A 24,769-nucleotide genomic window follows, 5' to 3' on the forward strand; every position below is an offset into this window, starting at 1 on the left:
AATTTTGATCGATGATTAAAAATGACATTGTTATTTTACCAATATAATCTCCATTACTGAGCATTTAGTTTTTTTTCCAAAAAAAATTTTACAGTGAAGATCCCAACAGTCAAATCTTTGCGATTATTTCATTAAAAAAAAAAATCCTACATGAAGAACAGCAAGGTCCAAGACTTCTCATATATATCACCAAATTACTCTCTAAAAACAAACCATTTCATATGATATCTGAGAATGTCATGCTTGGTTTAAAAATATACTGAGCTAAGGATGAAGCAAAAGGGAACAGGAGAAAAAAGGAACAAGAGCTGTAAGAAAAGGTAGCAGTGAATTCTAAGCAAATCACCCATAACCTTGTCACCCAGATGCAGTTAGGATTTTAGTTTATCCCTTTCCAGGTTTTTATTAAAGATATCTTAAGCCTAATCAACTATATGATCATAGCAACATATTATTAAAAAGTATAGAAAACAGCCCTGGCTGGTGGGCTGAGTGGATTAAGCACTGGTCTGTGAACCGAGAGGTTGCCAGTTTGATTCCTGGTCAGGGCACATGCCTGGGTTGTGGGCCAGGTCACTGGTTGGGGGTGTGCGAGAGGTAACCGATCGACGCCTCTTGCATATCTATGTTTCTCTCCCTCTTTCTCCCTCCCTTCCCCTCTCTCAAAATAAAGAAATAAATAAAATCTTTTTTAAAAAAAGTATAGAAAACAAACTTTGGAGCCCAAACACATACATTTGAATCCTAGAACTGCTGTTTAAGCTATGTGTCCCTGGTCAAGTAACTAAATCTCTCTGTAGCCTAGTTTCTCCACCTTTAAAATACAGATGAAAATAGTAATTCCCTCACAGGGATGCTGTGAAGTTTAAATGAGTTAACAAGTGGAAAGTACTTATAACAGACTTTGGAAAATTTTAAGATACTAGTTAGTAAAAACTCCTGGTTAGAAGCTGTCTGAAGAGGTAAAGCAGCATACTTTTTAACTACTCAGCATCAAGCAAGAGTCTGTTTTCCTGATGCACGTAAGGAAAGGTCATAGAAACTCTTAAGTACAGTCTAGATTACCAGAGATTAAATTACGTACAGAGAAGACTGTAGAAATTCTAAGTTTAGCAGCAAATCATAATGACTTCAGCTAAAGACTCAGAATGAACAGAGGTAAAGGCAATGACTAGAAAAAAAGCCACTCATTCATTCCATCTTGGTTCTCCTCCCTTTAAAATACATTCACATGTGCACAAATACTAAATGATTATGCAATGTTACACAGCTAGAAAGAAATTATTAACTTCCTTTTCTTAGAGCCCCTGCTTCCTTTGTTAAAGTCTGAGTGTGTATGTGTGTAGCAACCACAGTGACAGAGAATAAGTTAAATTTATTAAATACTGATTAAATACCAGTCACTAGACTAGGAATTTTCCATATATCAAAGAGTTATTATTAGCCCAGTTTTACAGATCAGGATGTGAACTCAGGTTCATTTCATTACTGGCCTTTTCAAAGTTGGCTAGTTCAAATCTAGGTAATAGACTTTGATAATATAAAAACGAAACAAAAAGCACCCTCAAATTTTCCACTTGGAGCTGCCTGGCAAGAACTCACTCTCGCCATCTGGTGGCATTATGCTCAAATCACAAGATCAGGGATTCTGGAGTCTTGGGTCAAAGTGGCAAACAGACCTACTGCTGCAGCATCAAGCTGGTGGCTAGAGGGTATTCAAAATTTGTATGACAATGCAACAGGATTCTACAAACTGAGGTTAATGTGAGACCATATAATACATGTGGATGACGATGTAAAAGAAGCCGTGAGAAGGCTTCCTGAGAACCTGAATAACAACGGGGTGTTTCACATTAAGAGAGCATCAGACCTGCCCATGAGGCAGCAGATCTTACCTAGTACAAAAATAAGAGGATAAATTCTAACTTGAACCATATCTGAAAGAGGTTATTTTTGAGGGGGGGGGTAAAGAAAGAGAAGACTGGGCAAAGAAATAATCATGTAATCAAAATCTGTGGATGCATTTGTCTTTAGTATTTTAATGATGGTTAAAACGGAAATGTACAATGTAGAACCATCTGGGTTGCAAATATATTACTTTAAATAAGTATCTATTATAACTAAAAAAAAATTAGGGACTCTGAGGAGTTTATTTTAAAGTATGTTGTGAAGGTTGAATCTGCACACATAAAGCAACAGCTGTTATTTAGCTACTAGTAAATAAAACAATACAAATTCTAAACAATACAACAGGATAAGGGTCAAGGAAGGATCAAATCACAGAGAGAAGGCTATTAAGAATCTAATATTTGAACTGATTATGATCCTATCGGAATCAGAAAACAAAATGAGAAAAGTCATCTTTAAAAAAAAGGAGATAGTGTAAGCACAAGACAGTTTTAAAAATTATCTGGGCCAATTCTTGAACTCTGTATCAGCAATGCATCCACAAGCTCACTAAAAAATGAATAAATTTTAAAAAATATATATATATATATATATATATATATATATATATATATATATTCAACAGGACATACAAATAGGAGATGAAGAAGGAACACTAGAGAGATGTCAGTGAATTATTGAAGGTACAGAGGGGATGGAAGGTAGCTGTCCTAGCTGAACCAAAAAGCACCTGTGGAGTAAAAGGGAGGGGAAGGAGTGCCTACGAAGTTAGCACCCCAAAGATTCCTGAAAGAACTAAAACAATTGGCAAAAAAGGTGTCAAAGTGATGAAAGTCAAAGACAGAATGAGGAACTATTCCAGAAGAAAACTGAAAGAGATAATGTCAACTACCATATTTTGCTGTGTGTAATGCACTCCTGTGTATAATGTGCACCCATGGTTTAGGACTAATTCCCATGTACAATTCACACTATACATGGGAATTAGCACTACCCATGTGCATCCTTATTTTTCCCTCAAAAATGTGGGTAAAAAACTGCATTTTATACATGGCAAAATACAGTGAACGCGATGTAAGATTTTGAATTGGATTTTTTTGCTTTAAAACAGATTATTACAGAACTTTGGGGATTGCTGATTAGATAATAAGTAATGAATTAATGTTAATGTTCTGGTTTGGATGGTTATATTTTAAGTTATATAAATATCTTTGTTCGTTGGGAATATACAATAAAGTATTTAAGGGTAATAGCACATTAGATCAGCAAATTTCTCTTAAATGGTTCCCAAAAAAGTTCTTGAATTATACTTCTAACTTTTCTGTAAGGTTGTAAATGTTTTATTTTTTTTTTTAATTTTCAAGTTGTATAGGATCAAATGATCTACCAACTCCCTTTTGTCCCACAAGACCTGTTAATTTTGCAAAGCATTAAGTTTTAGAGGAAAATAGATATTAGAGTGGAAACACTGAAATATGTTAATGAAAAATAAAATCCTGTGGACAAAGATCACTAAGCTGGAAAAAGTTAAGAAAATGGTCCCAAAGCTAGAATTAAATTAATGAAAGTAGAAAGAAAAAGAAAATCAGATTTACTATATTCAACACCACAAACATAGAAATTTCATAGACATACAAAAAGCAAGAAAGAAAGTAACTCTCTTTACAAATTAGGAATCTCCAAGTCTATTGAGTGCCCACCACAAAACAGACCAAGGCACCTCATCACAAAATTTCCAAACTCAATGATAAAACCAAAAGATCACATGCAAAGGAACAGAACTGAGAACTTTTTCAGACCAGCAACATTACCAGTTACACAGTACATTTTCAACCTAGAATTCTATACCCAAACTACTAATCAAATGTGAGGGTTTAGCTGCATTCAGATAAATCATGTCTCAAAAACAAAAAACAAAACCACCTCCCACGTACACTTGCCAAGACACATGAAGGAGGGTATGCTTCAGCAGAATAAAAGAGCACCTCAAGAAAGCTTAAGACACAGAAGTCAGTGAATAGGAATGCTGAAGAAAGTAGTCCCAAAAAGGGTAGAAAACAACCAGATGACAGGTTCAAGAAAAGTTCTAGGACAACAGTGTAGCCAACAGAGTCTATAATGCATATAATAATGGAAAATTATTTTGAGGCTATTAGACAGTATGTGGGAAAAGTAGCAACAGATATATAGAAAAATCGAGAAAATTAAAAAGAAAAGTATTAAATGCAGGGAAAAAGGCCAGAAATCCAACAAACTAATTTTTACTCTAGAAAACATAAATGCTGACCATGAACTTAAGCAAAAACTGGGAGAATGGGGAAAGGTTTTCAGCTACACACTCACACAAAATCAGTGGGTATCTGAAATCGACAAAGTTGTACAAAAAAATTACTATTTACAGACACATGTACAGAAATAAAAGCTACCAATATAAAGTGGTTGTTTTTAAGGAATAAAAAAAGGAACAATGCTACAGATAACACATGACCCAAAATACAGTCCGGGGGTCTGCAATTTTTCCTGTGAAGTGCCAGACAGTAAATATTTAAGGCATTATAGGCCATATGGTTTCTGTCACAATCACTGAGCACTGTGTTAAGACAAAAGCAGCCACAGACAGTATGGAAATGAATGAGCATGTTTGTACACCAATAAAAACTTTTGTTTATGGACACTGAAATTTAAATTTCATGTAACCTACATAAGTCACAAAATATTATCCTTTGATTATTTCTTTAGCTATTTAAAAATGTAAAAACCACCCATGGCTCTTATAGTCTTTGTAAAATCAGGCAGTGGGTTGTGGATTTGTCAGCTCCTGTTCTGGCCTATACCATAAGGCATGTTCCATGTAGGAACAGCATTTGCTAATATATCCTGTTATCGTTCAGCATGTACTTCATCAACATTGTTAGTAGTTGTTGTTTTTTAAATTCTTACCTGGTGGCATAAGTTTCATAAGTACCCTTGCTCCATCTCTAAGAGGTGGCATATTTAGGTTGCTACCTAAGTCTGCAATTTGCCAAAGGAAAGAGATGTATCTGGGATGCAGTGACATTATCTAGAACACAAAATACACAAAATTATTTACCTGTAAATTACACCTCCCCCAGATATCTCCAAATAAATTTTTTGTCAATAACCACACTTTTGCTTATGGAATTCTTTAAAATAGTCTGCTTTCCCCATCATCCCACCTTTACAAATCCCTTCATGATGCAGGCTGAATACACTATCCAAGCCACATCCAGTAATTTCTGTGTGATAGCTCTTTTATTTATTATTTTGTTAAACTATTTCTCTCATACATGCAAGTTAGACTCTGTACAAATAAAAGGTTGCCATGTCCACTCATAGTTAAATTCCTAAACCGAATGCTGTAGGGAGGCAATTCTTATACTGGAGTGGTTGGTATTGCAGCCATTAAAATTGTTGTGGGGAGTGGCAGAAGGAGAGACTAAGGGAGGAAGGAGTCACTGTTTCTTCAGATAAAAGTACCATTACTGACAATCTGAGAAAGAGTGCAGATAATTTTTCTACAGAAACAGTTCTGAAGGAAGGGCTCACTATTACAGCACAAATACATAATACGGTAGTAATTAATAGTTATAATTAAGCTGCATAATGGAATAACTTTATAAAAACATAACAACACTATATCTATAGGGAAATGTTTTAAATTTCACCTTTACAATCACCTTTCAGAGGGATCCATTCTTAAGTTAATGGTTAACTATATAGTTGATATTTTGCCACATTAAATTATAAGCTTCTAAAGGGGAAAAAAAACCCTATTCAATATGCTTTCTTATTCTCAAAGAACCTAGCACAATGCCTTGCATACAGTAACTCAAAACTATTTACTCACCACCCCAGGCAAACAGCTTTCCACTTCTGGATTGGGACCATCACTGTAATGATTTCCATGGTTTCCAGGAGATCCAGTTGAGGAATCAGAAGAGCTATCAGGGCTTGAAGGCATATTGGAACTTATTTGTGTAAGTTTGGCTGTAATTAGCTGAAAACGATATACTGTGTTAGTATCAAAGACAAAGAAAAATACACAAAATAGAAGTTAGTGACACACCAACAAAAACAAAAACCGACATGCTATACTTTTAGGAATACAATTTATAAGTATTATGTAAAATAACCACTTAGGGGAGGGTCAGAAAAAATATAAATAAAAAACCCCCACTTAATTCGTTTTGCTTTTAGAAACCCTTTCCGCTACTATATTGTAGGTAATACCGATGCCTATCTTATTTAGTGTTACCATCTTAACACCTAATACAGAGCCTCACATATAATGGATGCTCAATTAACATTTATGGAATGAAATGTTGACTATTGAAATGAAAAAGAGCCTCAGGCTTGATTTTCTTGAAAGGATACTTACCGATTTATCTTTTAAGTTTAATTGTCCAATCAGCTTTCTATCATCTGCAGGATCTATCAGTTCACCGCCCACAAAGAGCTCAATTTTTGTATGGGCTACATTGGCTTTAATCCGATTGAGAATGCAACGTCGTACTGAACCAATTGTATCATTTGTATGAGACCATACATCCAAGTCATCAACCTGTCTGCCCTGGTTTGGAAATCGAACTATAAAAGAGAGGTGTTTACCACGGAAAGCTCTGGGGGGAAAAAACAAACAAACAAACAAACAAAAAAAACCCATCACATCACATTGAGTGGACTTTCAAATCATCTTGCAAAGAAAATAAAGCTAAAAATCTAATATTGAGTATTTTCTTATTAAGTAAGAGAAAGTGAGTTAAGGATACTTATTTTTAGGGTCTTAAAAATAAAAATATATTGCTCTTTTTAACTATAAATATTATAAATAATCTTCAAAACATATTACATTGCTGTTACACTTGTGACAGAAAGTAAGGTGTCCAGTCTATAAGAAATTAACATAAAGACATGAGTAACACTTCACTTATTTTTATGCTATAAAGCCCACCTCGCTAAGCCTTTAAAACTTTTTATTTATTTATTTACTTTTAGAGAAGGGAAGAGAGGGAGGTGTATTTCATGCACCCCTTGCTGGGGACCTGGCCTGCAACCTAGGCATATGCCCTACACTGGGAACCTAACTGGCAACCCTTCGGTTCGCAGGCCAGCGCTCAATCCACTGAGCCGAAACAGCTAGGGCTCACTAAGCCTTTTTAAATGTGGAGGATAACTTTATCTTGAGAGTATCAACAAAAATCTTAAAATGTACATTTTTTTCTGAAAAATTCTTAATATCAAAATTCACTCTTGAAAATAATCTTTATGTTGGTTTAAGTATTATTTCAGGTAAGATACAAAATAAAAATCACATTTAAGGAGCAATTTTAAATAACTTAATGGTAAACAAAGAACTGTTTTACAAAGAGAAATCTTTTTAATTAAATATTCATGACACTCATTCTACAAACACCTCTAAATTATAAATAACTATTTGAATTACTAAATGGTGAGACCTCACAAGAACCGTCAGCAATTTGAAAATATTTCTTGCTATTCTGGCTATTTATCAAAGGAGTTTTTAAAAGTTATTTCCAATCACTCTCCAATTCTACTACATTATTATTTTTAACAGTGTAAATGAATGACATCAAAACACTTTAACCTCACAATATCCCTGCAATACTTACCAGGCAATAAATCAACAGCAAGACTAATTGACTGATTAAAAGAGGAAGTGACGTAATAAGAATGCTCTACCAAAAAAACTAAAACAATTTACTCACTTTTTTACTGTACATTATTTTAAAAAAATTAAATGGCTAGGAAAATATCAAGTAATTAAGAAATAGCACTAATAGATCAGTTATTCACAAACCTTGACATAGGCAGAATTGTTCTTTCCTCATGATAATCGCTGTCACATTCATTTATATATTCCCTTAACACAGTTAATACTCGAACCATTCGAACAGCTTCCTGTCTTGCACAATTAATACTGTCTTTGTCACCATCCAAAACACACAATGTGTCATAGGAGGCTTTCAAACGATCAAAGCAAGACTGAATGAAGTCTTCATGGATTACCACCTACAAATAATGGGCCAAATATAATAGTACATGTTGCTTTGAAATGGAAAAATTAAATGTATATACAAAACATTACTCCCATTAAAGATTGCAACAATTAATTTAAAGGTATCTCTCAATTAACCATGATCATATTTAACCAGAGTCTATATTGATAATAAAATATACTATGTTTTGTCAAAGAAAGCCAGAGTTCCCCAAGCATAAACTAGATACTCGAAATTCAGTCAAAATCTCTTGCCTTAATTATACTCAAAATAATCATTTCAAGGTTATTATGACAAGATTCATTTAGAAAGCATTTTGTACAAGAGAAAGAATTAAACATTTTAGGTTTATTTTTAATGAGTTGAAACAAAGGTATTCCTAATTAATTCTGAATTAAAAGAAATATTCTTTAAAACAAGGGAGTTCTTCAAGCAGAATTCTAATTTATGTAAGTTTTAATGCATATCAGTCCTTACCTGATTGACCTGTAGCCTGGGACCAAGGTTTGTGTATATCTCCTTGAGGAGATCTATAGCTCTGCTGGCAATGTCATCGTTACTCTGAATCACGACCTAGATTCAAAAAGATTCAAGCATAAATACCTTTCAAGAAATATCTTATTTGGCCATTTCAATTCAAACCATACCTACCCTGTTATTTTTAACATAGTGTTCAATAATTTCAAGATATATCAACATTGATAATGAAGAAAACCAAGTAAATTAAGTGAGAAAACAGACAAAATAAAGAACAATAAAGGCAAAACTCAAGTCTTTGAATAAAGAAATTTGTTTAGGCAAGGAAGACACATTTTATTAAGGATGCAATATGCTTTAGTCAGTATTATCATTACTTTTAACTGACAAACAGTATCTTTTTAGTTTCAGGTGTACAGTACAGTGATTCGATATTTATATACATGACGAAATGACCCCCACGATAAGTCTAGATACCATCTGCCACCAAAGTTGTTACAATACTGACAATATTCCCTATGCTGTACATTAAATCCCTACGACTTCTTTGTAACTGGAAGTTTGTACCTCTTAATCCTCCTTACCTATTTCACTTCCCCCAACCCCCCCCACTCTGATAACCAACAGTTCATTTCCTGTATCTATGAGTCTGCTTCAAATATTATTTTAACACTGCAATATTAACACCTTGCTAATCAACTTGTGAGACATTAAAGAATTCAAATTAGTTAAAAGGACATAAAAGATTACATGAAATAATTTAACATAAAGGGCTACCTAATTTACACAGATCTTTATCACTCATCTAATCATATCAATGGTATTCAAACTACATGCAGAACTCTAGGGCTTTAAGGGAGTGTTTAGGGCTGACCCCTATTAACAGGCTTGGGGAGGCAGAAACGGGAGAAGCACAAGGAGATTCTGTAGAAAAAGTAAATAGGTTTTCCCAACCAGAATTAGTTTTATATTTTGAAGTATTGTGTAAATTTTGATTTTTAAAAAGGGTTTCTGCTGTTTAAAAATGTTGAAAACTTATGTCAACTATAATTGGAAATTTGAAAGAAAATTATTTAAAAATGTTGAAAATCCCTTACTTAATAAAAAAAGTCTGAACAATCAAAAACCACAGTAAAGATTTTAGGCTATCTACAGTTAGCAGAAAAGTATTTCATATCCAAAAATATAGATGTAAACTGCTGTAAACAGGTGAGATTTTTAAAGACAAGAATAGTAAGTTAACGTGACATTGTGACAACATGGATAAACTTTGAGGGTATTATACTAAGTGAAGTAAGTCAGTTGGAGAAAGACAAATACCATGTGATCTCACTTGTATTTAGAATCTAAAGTAAATAAACCAAAACAAAAACAAAAATAAAAATAAAAGCCGAACTCATAGACACCAAGAATTGATAGGTGGCTGCCAGAGGTGAGGGGTGGGCAAAATGGGTGAAGGTGGTCAAAAAGTAAATTTCCAGTTATAAAATAAATAAATCCTGGAGATATAATGTACAGCATGGTGACAATAGTTACTAATAGTGTATTGCATATTTGAAAGTTGCTAAGAGTAAATCTTAAAGAGTTCTCATCACAAGAAAAAATATGTAACTATGTATGGTGATGATTGTTAAACTTATTGTGGTGATCGTTTTACAATAGATACCTATAGAATCATTATGTTGTAAACCCAAAATGTTTTCAATTACATCGATGAAAAATACCTATACAAGGTCTGTCCAGAAAAAGCCCAGGTATTGTTAATATAATGAGATCGGTTTGCACAACACTGATGTAAGCTGACAGCCAAAGAGAATGGACTGGAATGCACATGCATAAACAATGACAACTTTACTGTACTAGTCAGTGGGAACAGTAGACACCATTGAATGAGCATGCGTACTGGGTGGCCGTTGCATTTAAAATGACTGAGTCATTCTCCATGAGATTGTGTGTTAAGCCTGAACATTTCTCCGTGAAAACTATTCAGATGATTCAGGAGGCTGCAGCTTCAGGCAACTGGTGATTGGCAGCTTCATGACAACATGTCTGCTCATGCATCATGTCTCATGAAGAGTTCTTCTGTGAAACATCAAATCATCCAGGTGACTCAGCACCCCTATAGCCCAGATTTGGCGCCCTGTAACTTCTGGTTTTTCCCAAAACTAAAGTCACCTTTGAAAGGGAAGAGATTTCAGACTGTAGATGAGATTTAAGAAAATATGACAAGGCAGCTGATGGCAACTGTAAGAACTGTGTGAGGTCCCAAGGTGCCTACTTTGAAGGGCACTTAGGCATCACTGTCCTATGTACAATGTTTCTCGTATCTTCTTCAATAAATACCTCTATTTTTCATAGTACATGGCTAATTTTTTCTGGACAGACCTTGTATATTAAGACTTAAAGGCGGAAAGATTAACCTTAAATAGACGATGTTTTACTCCCTCAGTTATTTAAAAGAATACATTCATTTTCCCTTCTAAAGTATTCTCTTCTGCCCTCTAGTTATTTTAGCACTAAATGTATAATAACCTAAAATTAACAACGAAGAAGAAAGATCTACAACTGAACAATAACTTTCACGTAGTGAGATGAAAGATTTGTTTGGTTAGTGTACTTCTACACAGATCTGGAACAGATTTCTAAGCCAAGATAAAAGAAACATCAGTGACAGAAGGAGTGGTAAGGGAAGAGAAAGAAGAGAAAGAGAGAAGAAAAAAACCCAATGACAAATAACATAGTAAGATAAAGGTGAACTACCACTACCTCCCAGAACAAACATCAGAGAATTACACATACATAAAATTTATATGCAAAATTGTGATTCCTTACCTATTTGAAAAACTACATCACATACGATGTTTGTAAGTTCCTACTTTTCACTTACCCTCCATAGGTAGTCTAAACCTATTAACTCCAAATCATCCATCATATACGCTCTCCTTTTTGCTACTAGTTTTCCTTCTCGACAATTCACAGCTTTGAAGAATCGTTCAAAACATTTCATCCCATTTTCAGTTAATAGGGAAGGATCAAGCTGAAGCACGTTACTTTCAAAGAAGTCCTTATTAATATCAGGATCCAAGTCTGGTTCATCTCCCATCAACTTCGAATACCACTTAAAACAGGCCTCACGATCACAAAGATAAACTGCATTTTCTGCTAAGCATTTCCATATTTGTTTTGCCTGAGGAGCACATAGCCACAGCTGGCCATCCTTCAATAAAAATCTTAGAAAAACATAAAAAAATCAGTAATTAGATCTACATAATTTTTATCCTCAAATGCAATCTATCTGTATACATATGAAACCATTCATTTATCAAAATTATAACTACAGGTAAAAAGATGTCAGTTCTTATTGACATCATAAAGGAACTTATTTCTCAACTTTTATCTGGTACTAAAAAATACTAGGTATTAATTCATTCATTTAACAAACACATACTGGGCATTTACAATGTGCCAAGAATTCTGCTAAGTGACTGGACCTAAACTGAATAAAAAAGTTGTTTTCTGAACTTTAAACAATTTAGTATGTTTAGCAGTTGAGTTCTAGTTATATGGCATCACTGGGTAAATGAGGTATTCTACTAAATAGCTTTCACAGATAACCAACTCAATAACATTTAAGAGTTAATATTATTGAAATGTTAATACCTTCTGTTGTTCTATACTCATCACTCAGTATTAAACATTAAACAGAATAACCTACATATGATTTAAACTTTGCATGTCAATATTTAACAGAATGCTTATCAATTAGTCACTACTATTCTCTATGGCCTTTTTTTACTTTTGTTGACTGTTAGTTTGGTCGTTAAAACAAGACAATAATGAAGGTGAATTCTGTTAAAACTAAGTAGTCTCTTCAGTTAGCTTTTTATTTCTTTCAGCATTCACCCACAAACCCTGTCTGCCTTATCTCTGAATGACAGAGAGAGGTAACATAACATTTCATTTCATTTCAGGTAACATAATGGAGGTTCCATGCCCAGTCACAGAGTAAGGTAAGAGTATTTTATGTCAGTAGGTTCCCTCTCCATTTCAAAGTGTTTTAGGGAAGTCAATTCTAGGGTCTTTGATATACCTCTAAGATTGCTGAGCTTAAAGAGGGCTTTTAACACCAAGTCCCTCCTAACCCGCTACATCTAAATTACATACAGAAAACTGAGGTCAAATGTGATAAAATACAGTCATTTTCACAGTTGTACTTTATTTTTTTAAAGAAAACGACAGAAAATGTGTTCCAAGTAAAATTCCATTTGGAAGTCCCATGTATAAAATTAAAGAGTTGTTCCAGCTTTTGGGAGGATGATAAAAGAAGAAATGGGGATAAACCATTCACTGCTGGTTCAGGAACCTTGGAATAAGCGCCCTAAGGTTCCAAGTTGGTTTGAAAAACCATGGGTCTAATAGAAAGAGCAGACTTTGTTTGAAGCCATATCTACTTGAATGTATAAGGCAATTACATACTGGGTGTGTGATTTCAAACAAGCTAGTTTAAGCCATGTGAATCTTCGTTTTCTTATAAATCAAATGGGGAGAATACTTGTCTTTCAGCATTGCTAGGAGGATTAAATTAAAGTATTTCAAATGGGCCAAATAGTTCCTCTCTTCAGTGAGTTGCTATAGGTCATGGAGATAGGTATTAATAGAGCAGGGACTAAATAGATCATCTGGTTCTAAACTTTACTATAGCAAAAGGGCTCATAACCGTTTTTCTAATCTAGGAAATCAAGGGATACAACACACACCAATTTAAAAAAAAAAGGTTCACTAAGGCAGGAAGTCTCAATCTGGGAAGGCAGGTCTTTCTATTCAAATAGTTCAGAAACAGACTTCATTTTAAATAAATGTCAATTTCTTTAAAACCTGGAGGCTTGAGTTTTTCCTCAAGTTAAAATCATTATGTAACTACTTATGTGTTTCCCACTGTAAGCAAGCATACAGTTCAATAAACGTAATTAATACAGCCCAGGGGAAAATTCCCCAGTATATCAAAACAATAAATGCAATAGATTTTTCTGAAGCACTGATAACCTTGGCATTTCTCCTAGTACACTTATGATCTGCATCAATTTTTTGTTCTATGATATGGTTCTAAATTCACAAAAATCCATCATCAAAAATTTCAAATCTGTAAGTATATAAAGTCATTAAAAACTAAGTATCACTAAGCAACTTCAGCCTTGTACTACCATTTAGTTTTGGCTTAAGGAAGTTACTTTTCCTCAACCCCATCAGATATAATGTTATTAACGTATGACATTGAACTGCCTTTGTCAGCCACTGGTAGGATAAACAAAGGACCAGAGGACTCAAACCATTTTTGGGGGCACTGGTCCAGCAGCCTATTGTCCCAATTTTTTTAGTGTCTATGATACCATTAAGGTCACTATGGTTCCCTAGTTGGTTGCATCAAAAATATGGAAACTTGTTCTTTAAAAATAAACTTATTTCCAGAATCAACAAGTTTAAAGAACAGAATTCTATACAAAAGTTTAAAACATGTTCTCTTCAAATGCTGCAAAGAAGTTACAACTCAGACAGTAATTCTAAATTTTTAACACATGAACACATAGAGCAATGTACTTTGACTTTCAGGCAACGATTTCCATTGAGGAGGGACAGGGAACATGGCAAGAGAAAAAAGGCCACCTAAAAAAGACCTAAGCTATACAGCATATTAAGTTGGCATTCTTTATCTGTCTTAAATAGAGCAATAGTAGTTGTTTAAAACAAACCTAAGGAAGTTAAGCCTTTCTTGGACTTCTTGAACATGACTATATCTGCTTCCCAGCCTCACAGTTTGTGGGTCATAGTCTTCGTGGTCTACAAATTAAAAAGAAAACCATGCATTATATAATTCGATATCCACATCACTGGTGACCAAAAGGAAATTAAGTCACTTAAAAAGCCATTAAGTTCTTATCATTAAAAGGCATCCTGAAGTTTATTAATTATTGGTGAGTTCAACTCATCTCCTATTTTCCCCACAAAAATTAGTTTTCCTTTTACATAACCAAAAGAAAATTACCTTTTAAATATGATATAAAAGTAATTCTTCATCACAACCCCTTCAACAAATCTTCATACACAATGAAGCAATTTCTGATTACAGCCTAAGACAAACTTGAGTGGTCTGAATATGAACCACCAAGAAAATATATTTCTTCAATTTCCTTTCTATTATACTGAAAACTCTCTTCATGAAGAAAAAAATATTGTTATAAAAAATTATACTACTAGTTTCTACCTAGAAACTAATAGTAACATAAGATGCTACTCAATATAATGAAGTTAAAATATAGTTATCACCATCGACGTTATAAAACAATAGTCTCAAACTCAAGAAAACTTACCCATCTATCATAAATATGGGTACATGTTGGTTCCTAGGCCTAGCTTAAGTTGGAAATTCCTTTTAAAAAGAGTTAGAAAACAAGGCTAGGAAACTCTTTGGTTTTACTTTTATTATTGCATACAATGGGTGAAAAAGTCAAGTGTTTGCAATTAAATACTGCAAGAAAAAAATCTTACAAAGCACCTACTGTCCTAAAAATACTATTAACAGTGCATTTTTTTGGTTTAAATTTTTATTTTTTTGAAAAAAGCTATATAACTTGGAAATGATCAAGTTGATTTGTGGCTTGGAACTGAAAACTGAAGCAAATGCTCTGATAAGTACTGTTACCAACTTGGGAATCACTGCCATTTCTTCCAGTAATTTGTAACAAGTTATGGAGGAATGAGAAATTGTGCAATTTCCTTTTAGCATCAAAAACTGGCATTTCCATACCAGATCCTGGACCTTACAGTATGTGTGTCCTAGTGCCTAGAAAAATTCTAATTGTGTGAGAGCCTTTGGAAATAGTAAAGGTAATCCAAGTCCCCATAAATAGTGTGGTTTCTTCTCTGAAACAAAATCTTGACATGTTGTAATGATGGAACATTTACAATGTTTAGAAACATCTGCTTTTGATGCTTTGGTGAGGAAAACCCCAATGATATTATGACTAACTGCTTTCTACTTCCAAACACTATTGTCATCTACCAAGTCCTAAACATTTTTTTTCTACTACCATGATAGTCAATTTCATCAGGCTCAGAACTGAAAGCACTACACTTTAATAGGTTTTTCTAAAGAAACTAGATAGAATATCAAAGTCTATTCTATAATGTTGAAATTTTATTTTTCAGAGCACTAGTCAAAGTATCTGAATAATGGACTGCAGGGTCCTTCCCTGCCCCGCCCCCCAAAACAAGGTGTTTGCATAGCCATGTATACTTGGCAGGTTCTTTATTATAAGAAATTTTAATAACTTCAAACTTGTTTCAAAAAAATGTAAGAATCCCCTTATCATCTCTACCCATATTTACCAGTTACTTACATTTTGCCTCATTTGCCTCATTGATCGCCACGTGTGTGTGTAATTTTTCTAAATTATTTGAGATTTGGAGACATGTCCCTTTACACTTAAAGACTTCAGTAACTATTTACAAATCATATTCTTTCATAACCATAGTAGTTATCAAAACACACTGATAGAATACTATCATCTAACCCAAGGTTTCTCAAGAGCACATTGACATTTTGGGCTGGATAATTCTTTGTTGTGTGGAACTGCCCTATGCACTGTAGGACACCTAGCAGAATCTCAGGTCTCTACCCACTATAGGAAGGGGGACCGGAAAAAACCCAGAATTTATTTATAAAAAACTGCATTTATTCTTACACGTTTAAACTTCAGTTACCTTCAAAGTACTCTCCCCATTTGACACAATAAATCTATTGAAACTTAAAAAAAAAGTCACTTGGGGCGACATCGGGTGAACAGGGTGAGTGGGGCATGAGGCTCATATCGTTTTTGGTCAAAAATTGCTCAACACTCAGCTCAGTGTGGGTAGGTGTGCCCAGAAACCACCATCATGAAATGGGTAAATGCGTTCAAAGTCTTCAAAAACAAAACTCCACTGAGGCTGAACACAACCTCTCACAATGTCAATTGGTACACTGATAAGGGGCTCCTAGGCCTCTCACCTAGTGGGGGAAGCACTTCTACAAGATAATTCTGGTTTTTTGCCCCCCCCCCCCCGGTATTCTAGTATCATCCTTGCCCAAACCTTTCTCCAAGATAATGAAAAAATTCTTTTTCTCCAAATCCAAGATTAAACACAGTTGCATTTAGTTTACACATTAAGTACACATGCCTTTTTATTCATTAATCTGGAGAGTTCACCATCCCTTGTGCTTCTTGACCTTTTAGAAAACTGCTCCAATTTTTTCGTGTCACTTATCACTTATCTTGGGCTTCTTCCATGCTTTGTGATTCAGGCTAGACATTTTGGCAAATACCAGACAAGTGATCCTAGGTCCTCATTGTATCATTATCATGTCATTTGGTGGCACTATTCATATTAACTAATCATTTAGTCAAGATGCTTTGAGTAGTTTTCTCCACTGTAAAGTTACTATTTTTCTCTTTGTAATTAGTAATTTGTGGGGAGATACTTTGAGACTACATAAATATCTTGTTCTTATCAAACTTTTACCCATCAGTTTTAACACCCTTTTTTAAAATTTAGGTGCCATCACTTTATCAAGAACTGGAACCCAAATGATCAAGTAAAGTCAAATTCCCTGGCCGGGTGACTCATTTGGTTGGAGCATTGTCCCATACACCAAAAGGTTGTAGGTTCGATCCCTGGTTGGGGAGCATACAGGAGGCAACAGATTGATGATTCTCTCTTTCTCTCAAATCAATAAAACATATCTTTGGGTGAGGATTAGGAAAAAAAAAAAAAAAGAAAATTTTAAAAATAATATCCCTCTATGCTAAATAGGAATGGAGAGGCCCTACACTTCCTTACAAAAAAGCTTCCCGGCTGTGAAAACATGGTTTGGTGGTTTTCCTTGTAAACATTCAGCTCCAAACAAATACTGTAGTTAGCAGTCAAATTAAGATGATCCATTTTTGACTCATGCTGCCTAACTATTAGATATCCCACTGAAAACAGGAGAAAGTAGATGAGACTAAATTAACTCACGTGTCTCTGGCTAAGGCTAACAAACTGGTTCTTGTTATTACAAACTGCAAGTTGTCTAGAGGTCATTTCAGAACTCATTATGAGAAAGTTCACTTTTAAAAAGCATCTGTAAATGCAATATAATTCAAATGCCATAAAATCCACCCATTTAAAATATATAACCCAATGGTTTTTAATATAGTCAAAGCTACAAGATTTGACTACCACTATCTACCATCACATTTTTTTAAAGTGATTTTTAGAGAGAGAAACGTCAGTTTGTCATTCCATTTATTTATGCAATCATTAGTTGATCCTTGTATGTGCCCTGACCAGATAGTGAACCCACAACTTTTGAGTATCAGAATGACATTCTAATCAACTGAGCTACCCGGCCAGGGTATATACCATTACATTCTACAAGGTTTTTCATTACCTCAAAAAGAAAGGCCCAGGACATAGTCATTCCTCATTTCCCCCCACACCCAGCCCTTAGTCTATTTTAGACATTTCATGTAACAAAACCATACAATATATGGTCTTTTCTGACTGGCTTTAATCTACTTAGCATGTTTTTCAGGGTCCATTCATGTCATAACATTCTTTTTATTGCTGAATCATGTTCCACTGTGTGTATATACAATGTATTGTTTATCTACCCATCAAATGAGGAACGTTTGGGTTATTTCCACCTTTCCGGCTGTTATAAACATTAATGTTCAAGGTTTTGCATGGATCTATGTTTTCATTTCACTTGGGTACATAAGTAGGAGTAAACTGTATGGTAAATTCTATGTTTACCAAGGTGGCTGCATCACTTTATAATCCCACAAGCAACATAGGAAAAGCCTCAACTTCCCCAAATTCTTGCCAACACTTGCTGTAGTCTTATTAATTTCTGTCATCCATGGAGGTGTAGTTTCTCACTGTGGTTTTACTTTGCATGCTCCTAATAACTAATGCAATAAAACTTTTTTATGTGCCAACTGGCCATTTGTCTTTGGAGAAATGTCTATATAGATCCTTCGCCCATTTCTTACCTGGGTCGTCTTTTAACTGTTAAGTTGTAAGAGTTCTTATATATTCTGAATATAATTCCCTTACCAAATATATAATTTGCAGATATTTTCTCTCATTCTTGGGTTATCATTTTAAGTTCGATATATCACTTTCCCCCCATAACAATTTTGTGTTGCCTAATCCAAGGCTACTAAGGTTTATTGCTATGCTTTTTCCCTAGGTAGGAGTTTTATACTTTTAGGTCTATGGTTATTTTCAGGTAATTTTTATGCATAGTGTGAGGTAGGGGATCCAACTTCATTCTTATAGACATGGATATCCAGTCTTTTCAGCAACATTTATGAAAGAGACTTTCTTTCCATAGAAAATTCTTGGCATGTTTATAAAAATCAATTGATCATAAATATAACGGTTTATTTCTGGACCGTCAATTTTTTCCACTGATGCAGTACTGACATCATTATGTCAGTACACCACTGTCTTGATTACTATTATTTTGTACTGAGTTTAAAAATAAGAAAGTATGAGCCAACCAACTGTGGTTTTTATTACCAAGACTGTATTTAGCTATTAGGGTCACTTACATTTCCATGATTTTTAGGATCAGCTTGATTATTTCTGTAAAAAGTAAAAAAGTTGGGATTTTTATAGGGATTGTGTTGAATATGTAGCTCAATCTACAGAGTACTGCCATCTTAACAATATTAAGTCTTTCATCCCAATAACATGGGGTATATTTTCATTTTATTTTGTACTTTTCCCCAAATTATTCTTAAATATTTAAAAGCTATCATAAATGGAATTATTTTCTTATATATTGACGAATGTCTTCAACCTATCCCAGGTTGTGCTCTGATTATCCCTGAGTAGATACAGCTTAATGCATATGCATAGCATTCCTGACCTTGACGGGTTGACTGTGATCACAGTAGAGCTTATCTCAACTGTCTCTTTATCTAAATCTGTTAAAATGCTGGTTGTTGTGCTACTTCACTTCTTAATGGGTGCACAGAACTACAAGCAGCCTCTCTAAACTGGTCTTCACCAAAATTTCCACTGGAACCCTGCTCTACGAGCTTTACTGATGTGTATGTGGAATAGCCCCGAATTTTCTCAGTTGGCCATACCACCCTCACTGCCCCATAGCATGGAACTTCTACCATATAAAATAGTAATCACACTATGAGTAGGCACTGAGTAGGATAAGGGGAGTCTCAGTTTTCTCAGCCAATGACTACCTGGAGCACAGCTTCTGTACCACACGACAGGGGAAGGATAAGGCATGCTAATACCTTGACCTTCCTGTGATGGAACCATAGCTCTAGACTGGCAGCTGTGGAAAGAGAAAGTGAGTTGTGGCTCAGATACTAAAGACTCTTGCTGCTCTTTCTAAGATTTGGTAGCTTTCCTTGAATAAATGTTTTCCCATTTTCTATATCCCCTTAGCACAATCCCCAGATACTTTAAATGATTATTTTTAAAATAACTTTTTTTAGTTAAATGGTTATGCTGTTAAGGAGAAGGTCTACTGAGCATCTTACTCCTACCAATCCAGAAATTAAATCCTTCATCCTGTTTTGTTTTGTTTTTTAAGTCATCATGTTGTCCATTTATTAGTTGTGGTATTTTCTTTTCCTTCAGTACAGACTGAATGGTTTGTATCTTCTTTCATGGGTTTAGTTATTTTCATCATTTATTTTGACCCAATTCAGTCAGTGAGAGCCAACTCCCATATTTTTTTTGACATGTCCACATAATTCTTTGAGTATTTTCTTACTTTCTGAAATGAGATGTTCAAGGATCATCTTGTAATTTCCCTGCACCAGTCCTAGAAATAGCCATACTCCAGAGAACTATAAACTGTTAATAAAATGGACACTAGTCATTTTTTGGTGGGGTTTTTTTTTTTTAATTACAAAGAATCCACGTAGACTTAATAGTACTTCATGGCTAATGTAGGAATGAGCCAGAGCTACTGAGAAAGTCTAGCTGAGGATATATATACTAACACAGAAAACAATTCATGAATGACACTCAAAAAAATCCTTTCATGGGGAAAAAAGCTGTTTCTAAAACTGCCAGTTTTGAATTTAACAGACTGGGAAGAGTTAACTGAAGTGGCAGTCCTAAGAAAACAGAGTGCAAAAATGTGATCTACAATGAAAACTAGTCCTCCAACTCTATCCAGAAACCAGGAAAAATAGTAAATTAAACTTTCAGTTAAATGTTCAGTAAGTATAATGGCAATCCTATGAATGAGGTAAAACTTGAGTGAAAATTAAAAGGTGGTTTTATACTTTGTTGTATAAACATTACTTAAAAAAAAAAAAAGACTTTGTAAGCACCAGTGCCTGAAGGCACAAGCAGTGAGAACACATGAGTAAATATGATTGAGAATTTTAATAAGCTTATTACTTTATATAAATAATGTTAAGAGAGGAGGTAGAAAACACCTAATTATAGATACTACTGAGGAAATGTTTTCTTCCAAAGCTGAAGATGCTGATGATGACATATGGAGCAGGCCAAATACTTAATACTGGTGAAATAATGATCAGAAATTGAGAGTATCAGTGAACTGTGGAAGCCTGATGTTATCCCCCTGAAATATGTCTCCTACTTAATGGGATCCATACAACACTATTATACAAAGGCAAAAACTGTAATTTACCTTAAAACTGCAAATTCAGAAATTGGTGGTTGATGTTACCACAGATGTGATTTAATGCTGTGCAAAGTTTATTTTAATAGGAGAATTTTGTTAGCTTAGAAATACCTTCCCCCTATAGATGAATACATGTAGACTGCCCTGGCTGCTGTGGCTCTCAGTAGGTTCACAGCCGGCCTGTGAACTGGAAGGTCGCTGATTCAATTCCCAGTCAGGGCACATGCCTGGGTTGCAGGCCAGGTCCCCTGGTGACGGAGTGCGAAAGGCAACCCATCAATGTTTTCCTCCTTCCCTTTCCCCTCTCAATAATAAATAAATATCTGTAGACTGATCAGTATAATAAGAGCACTGTAATGGAGGAGAAAAAGTTATCAAAAGTTAGGAGAAAATAAGACCTACGGTGTCAATACATTCTGGGGAACATACCAACAGCAACAAAACCTTTAGGAGCTTACTGTGTGCCAGGCATCACTGGGGCATAAGCAACTTGCCCAAGGTCATATAGCTAATAAGTTTGGGTCATGTTTCAAGATTCACATCTCTAACTTTGTAGAGATACAGATAATGTAAGGAGGAGAAATTCAAGACTTAAAACATTCTTGTGATCATGAAATTGAGATAAAGCAATTACAAATGTTGAATTTGACTAAAATGGAGCAGAAAACTCTAGTGAGCCTCAACTGCACATGTAGCATCTCCTGACTGTCCTAACAGCAGAGTTTTCAACCTCTGACAATGAAATCAAATGAAACACCACATGTAAATAAAGCCAAATAAAAATTAGCATTCAGAGCTCTTATGATTTATATGGCTCCATTTTGGTGAAAGGACTGAACTGGCATCTATGAGGGCTATGCACCAGCAAAAAGTGATCATAACAAAGAATCACAGTTACGTTAAACGGAGTCCATATGCTTGAGTGCTTGGATGTACTACATGCAAACATCTTGTGCCTCTCTCAGATTTTGATTGCATTTTGCACAGAACATAATTGACATGGTCACACCTACATCGACCTAACTGTCCTATCATGCTGCTTTAAAGGAACTTAGGCCAGAAATGATAAAAGATCACTGCCTAGTGCATATCAGGTATTTGACACTTAGACTGCTTATCTAACTCCTTAATCTACTGCCTAGGACTTAGTTGGCCTACAGAGGGTAAATGAAACAACAAAGCGTCAACAAAATCAGTAGGGGTTATCTGAAGAACTACTTAATTTTTCAACCATGTTCATCTAAATTTTATATGGGAATGTATGTAAGTATTAAGCAAAAACCTCATATTTCGTAATCATGTTGGGATTTTATGCAATGCTAAGAGTCTACCTACTCTACTCTTCAAATAATATTAGAAATATCCTCAGGTTTAATATATACTATGACAGGGTTCTATAAAAACTACTATTGAAATGTTAATATTGGTTTGTTCAGTAATCATTATGTTCAATTCTATCTCTAACATTGGTAAATATACAATTTCCTTTCTATGGCTATGGAAACAAACTTGAGCATACAAGACAGTTTTTGGGGGTGGGTGTGTGTGTGTGTGTGTGGGGTGTGTGTGTGTGTGTTGAGGGGGGGCCTATGAATTTGTCATAAGAGAGAAGAGTATGTACTACGAATACATCTGTACTCTAGCATACATAGACTCAAACACAACTATCAGAGGGCAAAAGAGCATTGAAACAGAGCTCCACATAAGGCACACACTTAAAAACTGGCTGTTAAAACAGGATACTTTACAGTAACATGTTTCAAGAAATTCATACTTTGAAACCAATGTAAACATGTGGATTCTTATTTTGTAGCTTTGCATCTTTCTACTTGCAAATTTTTAAATCAACACACTTATAAAACTTGGACTTAGGATTATAAAAGAACTAGAATGTATGTAATAGAAAAAAGTTTTCTTGAAAAGATAAAGGTGGTGGTAGTTGCAAAACAAACGTTGAAAATGAGCCAAATACATACCTAAGAAAGCAATAACCAAATGTAGTACAGGTAGGCACAGACCCCAGGCAGAGTAGGAAAAAAAAAAAAATCAACTTAACAAGGAGAGTAGGGAAAGCAAGCGCTTTACTCAAGAGCCTTGAAATGCTGACCAGAAGTTTAAATGTGTGTAAGAGTTAAGAATAACATGAAAGTGGACCATAAGCTAAGAAAGGGATGCAAAATACAATTGTTTTTATTTCTAAGGAAATTAATGCCCCCCCACACAAAAAAGGGCAAGGTGGGAAGGGAAATGCTATTACTTCTCATAATCATGTTAGTTCATAATACATACCTCTGGCATACAGTCTCATGCTTTCCATGTAAGTTGCAAGATTTTCTGCTACCAAAGTAACTAGGGCATGATTGTGCTGAAGTTGATTGATTAAGTCATGGCGATAAAATACATGGGGACTTCGCTGAGTTTGACTGAAACGAGAAGAACTTAACAATATAATTAGGCAATTAATTCTGCTGGAATCAAAAGATCTTATATAATCTAAATTCTTAGCTACTAATTAAAAAACTTAAAGTGGGTTCTTTCATAACAGAATCACACTTTTGGCCATTTACTTTAATGACAAGCAATTTAAAAGAAAAATTAGTACTTCAGAAAATAAGACATTCCGTTATGTTACACAAAAAATATACATTAATATTCTCCACTATCACATCAATCGAAGTCTACTTCAAAAAAATGATTTCTCCTCCCATACTACAGTAGTACCAAAGCACTTGTTTAAGTTTACATAACAATTTCCAGGATTGTAAAATAGAAACAGTCCTTGCAAGATTAGAATCACAAAGATTATACTGTAATTATAATAAAGAATTTAATATAAAAAAAAGTTTTAAGTGAACTTTTATTAGCCATTTAAGGTACATTCTGGGATAGTTGGTTTGAAGCCAAGTTTGTCCATAAGTATCACCAGAAAGACATCTAGTTCCCTTCCAACCTCTCGTGCCACTTTCACTGAAACTAAAACTCTTACAGCCATAACTACTGTAGCAGAGATGAAGCCACTGTTCCTTGGGAGACCATATAAATGACTGTTTCTATCTGAATCAAATGAATGAAGTAACTTGAAAAAAGCCAAAAGGTATTATGAACAGTTACAGGGGGCCAAACAATCAAAATATGTCCCTCAAATCAATGTAACTATTAATAAGATATATACCTAAATTTCCTCCACTGTTTATCCCTATAGCTTCCCTGACTTCATATTATTTTTCTAGCCTTGAAAAAAGTAAGACAAAGTTCAATTGTTAAAAACATGGCCCTTTCCATTAGGCATAATAATAATCTAGGGTCATAAAGGATCTTGGTAATCATTTAATTTTAAACATATAAGAAAAATACATTTCTTTAGTTTAGAGATCTTTACAAAATGGTAAGACTGTTTAGACACAAGGGTCACAACCCAAGAATCCTGATTCCACTGTTAATATTCTTTGCACTACACCTAAGCTCTCTTTTCCCTGACATTATTTTTCCTTTTCATGTTATCAGTTCCAACTCTATAACCAAACAATATAAGGACAAATTATTCCAGTAAACAGAACTTGGCAAGTGGGATGACATATTTAAAGAGAGCTACAGAACAGAAATTTAGATAAAATAAATCAGAAAACTTAAC

At 34.6% G+C, this 24,769-nt stretch overlaps 1 protein-coding gene and 1 pseudogene across 4 annotated transcripts in view; one reads left to right on the forward strand and one right to left on the reverse strand.

Annotated features, from left to right (window-relative positions):
* The window catches only part of USP9X (ubiquitin specific peptidase 9 X-linked), a 116,597-nt gene that overhangs the window by 40,500 nt on the left and 51,328 nt on the right, over positions 1-24,769 (reverse strand). For 2 of the 4 annotated variants that reach the window (XM_054566545.1, XM_054566542.1), the window contains exons 14-21: positions 23,428-23,561; positions 14,171-14,258; positions 11,311-11,653; positions 8,424-8,519; positions 7,748-7,959; positions 6,308-6,548; positions 5,777-5,926; positions 4,849-4,969 (exon numbers count right to left, since the gene is read on the reverse strand). In XM_054566545.1, the coding sequence (XP_054422520.1) occupies positions 4,849-4,969; positions 5,777-5,926; positions 6,308-6,548; positions 7,748-7,959; positions 8,424-8,519; positions 11,311-11,653; positions 14,171-14,258; positions 23,428-23,561 (1,385 nt within the window). Of the gene's footprint in view, positions 1-4,848; positions 4,970-5,776; positions 5,927-6,307; positions 6,549-7,747; positions 7,960-8,423; positions 8,520-11,310; positions 11,654-14,170; positions 14,259-23,427; positions 23,577-24,769 lie in introns of all 4 variants that reach the window. The other 2 variants (XM_054566544.1, XM_054566541.1) reach the window with 1 other exon arrangement.
* Positions 271-1,997, forward strand: LOC129065020 (cytochrome b-c1 complex subunit 7-like; annotated as a pseudogene).

This window comes from Pteronotus mesoamericanus, unplaced genomic scaffold (assembly GCF_021234165.1).
Source record: "Pteronotus mesoamericanus isolate MK-2021 breed Mesoamerican mustached bat unplaced genomic scaffold, CSHL_Meso_final contig_173, whole genome shotgun sequence".
In the NCBI taxonomy this organism is placed as follows: Eukaryota; Metazoa; Chordata; class Mammalia; order Chiroptera; family Mormoopidae; genus Pteronotus; species Pteronotus mesoamericanus.